Raw genomic sequence first — 5000 nt, 5'->3', positions numbered from 1 at the left:
TCCTTTCCATACATGGTCCTACCTGCTTCAAAATCTAACTACAACCGAAAGGCGTCGGTATGACTCAGCAGGGCTGGTTTTATGGTCGATTTTGTTCCCTTTACGATTTTGAAGGTCTTTCCCGCTTTGGTCGCTGAGTGAGGTGTTAACGGAGTCAAGCTTTTTGGCGTTAAGTTTAAGAGATTTACAACCAAGCGTTATTGCAAAAAATTGAGGTTCACAACATGCATTTGTTCTTTTACAGATTCGTTGATGTTGCACAGCTTAAACTGCATGACCATTTCATAAAACAGTACGCTGATGTTCTGTACCGCTGGAATTTGCTGGGTAAAAGAGCTGAAGTAACCAAGTTCTTAAGTGAGCCGCAACCTCCTCACAGGGGCGTAGGTCAGTGAATTATAGACATGGAAACGTTGTGATAACGTGGCGCAAAACGACGGCGATAATTTAGCGAACGTTCCACCCTCAGCCGCAGCGTAATCAATCACTTATGTCCAGAAATTGAATGCAAGGAATTAGATACAGGCCTATTTTTGATATTTAACACGAAGTGCCCGTTAGGAGTAAGCATTTGCCAGTACCTATTCCCCGACAGTAAGGGAAGTGTTAGGCCGCAGGGCTCGTCGCAATTTCGCAAATTTTAGTCGCAAAATTGTCGCGCTGCACTGTGTTGTCAGCGGTTTAGCAAAACAAAATGTGAGCCCGCAATCAAGTTGTGTGTAAAGAAACCGCTAAAAATGGCGAATGACGGAAGGAATGGAGCTAAATAGACCATTTTACGGAAGACCTTAGACAGCAATGACCAGAACCAGGTTGCTGCCCAGCGGTTTTCGTTAAAACAATGGTTTGCTGGGGGTGCTTAGTCTCGCGGGCTCAGAAAACCTGGTTGTGGTCATTGGTATTTAAGGTTTTTCCCATTTTACAGTTGTGCGCTTAGTTACCTGGCCTATGAATGAAAGTAAGGCTTGAATTAACCTTGTTTTGATAGAAACCTCACTGCTTTTCTTTTGTAAATTCTTACTAATTAGCATGACTAATGTATCATAACAAGGTCAACTCTAGCCTCACTTTCATTTAAAGGCCGGGTAACTAAGCAGACAACTGTAAAGAGGTCTATTACGCTACAATAGCCCTTTTCACGGTTAGTTTTTCTCATTTGTATTACAATATAATCTACCATGTGTATGAGGCAATTTCGGGCCATTTTGTAGTTTTAACCCGAAATTGCCTCGCATCCACGTTAGATTACATTGTAAGGCAAATAAGAAAAACTAACCGTGAAAAGGGCTATTACGCTATCTTCAAAGTGAAAGAAAATTCACGGCGAGAAGCAAAATAATTGTGTAATTTCTTTCTTTATTAATTTTGCAAAAACCGCAGCAACTGCTAACCCTCAACTGTTTACCTTAACTTCAGAAGGGTTAGGGAAGTGTAGAGGACACTTTTTGTCTGTAATCGTCTGTACACGTAGAAACGAGTGATTGTTGAAGTTGGGGAGAAGAGCAAAGGGACACTTCGTGACGTTTATTGAAATCTGCGTGCATCTAATTACTTGCATTTCGGGACATTTCTGGTCTCAACGTGATAAGTGGAGCAGGGAAAAACGCCAAATCGGGTTCATTCACCTCAGGAAAGCCAGCCATCTTTCATACAATTTCTGGTTGCTGAATTCCAAGGCCAAGTGAATGGCAGTTTGGTTTCTTAATGGGTTTGGAAACTGGGACGAAGCAATTTTTGCCATTGCAATCTGAAACGAATGCAGAAAAGCTAAGGAGGGAAAGTAACGGGAAGAAAATTGCAGCTTTCCAAAAAAGCGAAAAAGTCTATGTTTTTTTTCCGAGCAATACCCGCTTACCCGCTAGGCGGGTTAGAACAACTCCTACTGCTTTTGACTTCCTCCGCGCAAAAGATTGCACCCACTGTGTCTACAATGTTTGTGGTTAAGAGAGTTATCCTGCTCGAAAATATTTTCATCCGAATCTTAGCAACGTTCCTGTTTTGATTTTTTTTTTTTTGTAGAATTCGGTACGCGTTGTTGTAATTGTTCACAGAAGCTCCGTGGAGCTCAATGCGGTTCCTGTAAATCGTTTGGACTTCAGTGTGTGATATGTCATGTGGCCGTTAGGGGTAAGCGCCGATAAAACATTATTCGGTTTGCATCTGACCTTCCACTCCGTGTCCCGGATGATGTTCTTATAAACAGGGTAGTATAACGGTAACAAGTTGTTGCGGTGTTTTTTAGTCAGTTGAGGTTCTAGGATTGCTTTAGCGTTCCCATCACGCCCCACTTTCCTTGTTTCCTGCTTACCTCCCTCTATACAATGGGGACTTTTAAGATCTACGAGGGCGACAGTCGACGAAAACGTCACCTCAAAATACAACTTGACTCTATCATAAGTCTTCCGCGATTATTCAGTCTCGTTCACGTCCTATAATATAGGCGAAGTATCCTAAAAGTAAATTTGTACGAGCGGTTTCAGAGTGAAAACAGAGAATGAAAGTTGTAGTCAAAACCTCAAATTTGGTGAGTTCACGTCGCCGTTATGCAGAGGACCGGAAACATACTTGCTAAAATCCGTGCTGCACGTGCGGCACAATTATTTATGCCTTTTAACCAATGACATTGTTTTGTGGCGTTGTCGTAGTCATAGCCGTCGTCGTCTCTTAACCCTTTCACCCCTAAACCGGCCATACTTAGTATTTTACTCTGTCTAACAGCAGACATTTTACTCGTCAATGGCGAACCCCTGGGAGTCAATGGGTTAAACTCCCTAATCTTGATAGAAGGAAAGACACACTAACCCCTACCCCCTCTCCCTCGCGGATGCGGACGGCTTTTTTCGTAACTATGAGGACAATAGAGTGATTTTCAATTGAGTGTCGAAAGTAATTAGCGAATTGCTTTGGTTTATGATTACTTCACTGAGTGATTGCTTCAGAGTTCTCGCGTCACTTTTTCAACCAATCAGAAGTGAAACCAAAACCAATCGTGGCTCGCTCGTTCACATTTTCCCGCGCTTTGTTTCGGCTACGTGTAATTACTGCGAGTTTTGATTGGTTTACTGGATTGTCTCTGTCCTTTTTGATTGGCCAAAGTAATTACTTTGGTTTTGGTTTTACGACACTCAATTGAAAATCGCTCTAAGAATAACAACAATAACAATGATAATACATTTTTTTTGGAGGGCAAAGTTGAAGGTTAGAAAGGAAAGAATGTACGACGGACAACGAACAACCCAGGGAATGATTGAATTATTTAAGTATCAGTCTTGTTTAGCTGAGCGCTAAATTTAGTCAAATCACACGACATGAAAGCATCACGTGATGGCTTTTGGTGAGAGAGGAAAACCGGAGCAATCGGAGAGAAACCTGTCGAAGCAGAGTAGAGAATCAATCAATGACTAAAAATTTTGAGGCAATGGTTTTAATTTATCATTTGAAATATCGAATAGGCCATTTTACAGTTGTTAGCTCAGTGACCTAGCCTATGAATGGCTCCGAGGCTGCCGGTTACCTTGTATTGATACGGTCAACACTAATGGCCATCCGTCAAACTGACATTGGACATTTCCTTACAGTTACACGACGCAACATCCCATCTTAATATGAGAAGCTTATCGCTGTTAAAGTGCTACTGTGATCAAATTTTTATCCCTTGAGTTTTTTGGTTTATCACATAGAGTACCATGAAACATTAAAAACGCTGTTTACCGTTTGGAAATATCTGCATTGGTTCCAGAGATATTTAAGTTTGAAAAATGTGTTAAATATGCAAATGAGAAGGCTAATGACGTCATTCACCCAACCCAGTAGAACATCAAGAATATAAATAGAGCTATCTCGGTCAATTTGCAACAGAGACCATTGAAACTTGGTGAGCTGATAGTTCTGAAGGCAACACACCTACGACTGTAAAGAAATTGGTTCCCATGGCAACTCACTCTTTTCCAGTCCCCTCCAACCTGATTTCAATATTTTGGTGATCTCAGGCTAGAAATACATTAACCAAGGCCACAAACTCGACCTAACATCTTTATATGCCGGCAGGATCATGCAGATGAGGCACCATTTGCAAATATCAAAACAGAACGCCAAAGGTGGTCTGCAAAGCTTTTAATATCAGGGAGGTCTGGAACCCAGTATGTTGCCATGGTAACAAAAATGGTATGCTCATATTGTGGAACACATTTACTAGAATCTTAGTGCAAAGAACCAAGTATTTCTGATACAAATCGGCTGAGATATCTTTCTCCATCATACTTGATCAAAATTTGGTAGGGTTTATGACTTGGCTAATTTGCATATTAAAAAAACTTGAATATCTCCAGAACAAAAAGAGATATTTGAAAATGGTAAACAGCATTCTTCTTCTCGTACAGACTACGTGTTTATGTGCCAAAATGGCTTCGATAGGGAAGATTCAAATTTCGTCACAGTAGCACTTTAAAAAGAATGAAAATAGGCAGAATAAGAGCTTTAGTTCAACAAGAAATAGCGTTTCTAAGCAAAGCCGCGCTGATCTAAAGTATTTAGGTCTAAAAACCACTTTGAAGACCGTTAGCTTTTACTTGTTTTGATGTGTACTACTTTGTCAATACTCTAAAAAATTCGATTTTCCAGGAGCTTGTCTCGTTAGTCTATTGGATACTGGAATATGCAAGGAGAACCCATCGATCCGGGTTCAACTCTTTGGCTCGCCTAATCTGAATGTTCTCTGCACATTGAAATGTTTGTTTCTCAGTTTGAAGTAGATTTGAAGTCTGAAGTAGATTATACGTCGTGTAAGTTGAATAAAAAGGGAAATGTCAGTTTGAGGGATGGCAATGAGTGTTGACCTATTGATACAGACCTCGCTGCTTTTATCATGTAAATTGTGCTGTTGTAATTCTAATTAGTCTACATTACCATTAGAAAAGCACAAAGGGTCGTGTCAAAGCAGGGTCACCGGCAGCCTCGCTTCCATTCTTAGGCCAGGTAACTAAGCTACAACTGTAAAATGG

At 40.8% G+C, this 5000-nt stretch overlaps 1 protein-coding gene across 1 annotated transcript in view; it reads left to right on the top strand.

Moving 5' to 3' along the window:
- Positions 1-5000, top strand: part of LOC137995833 (GATOR2 complex protein WDR59-like) — a 30562-nt gene that overhangs the window by 22963 nt on the left and 2599 nt on the right. Inside the window, exons 14-15 of the mRNA XM_068841310.1 lie at positions 245-387; positions 2020-2127. Of these exons, the coding sequence (XP_068697411.1) occupies positions 245-387; positions 2020-2127 (251 nt within the window). The remainder of the gene's footprint in view (positions 1-244; positions 388-2019; positions 2128-5000) is intronic.

The sequence above is a fragment of the Montipora foliosa genome, chromosome 1 (assembly GCF_036669935.1).
Source record: "Montipora foliosa isolate CH-2021 chromosome 1, ASM3666993v2, whole genome shotgun sequence".
Lineage (NCBI taxonomy): Eukaryota > Metazoa > Cnidaria > Anthozoa > Scleractinia > Acroporidae > Montipora > Montipora foliosa.
The sequence above is the reverse complement of the archived record's forward strand: the minus strand, read 5'-3'. Positions and strand labels throughout refer to the sequence as shown.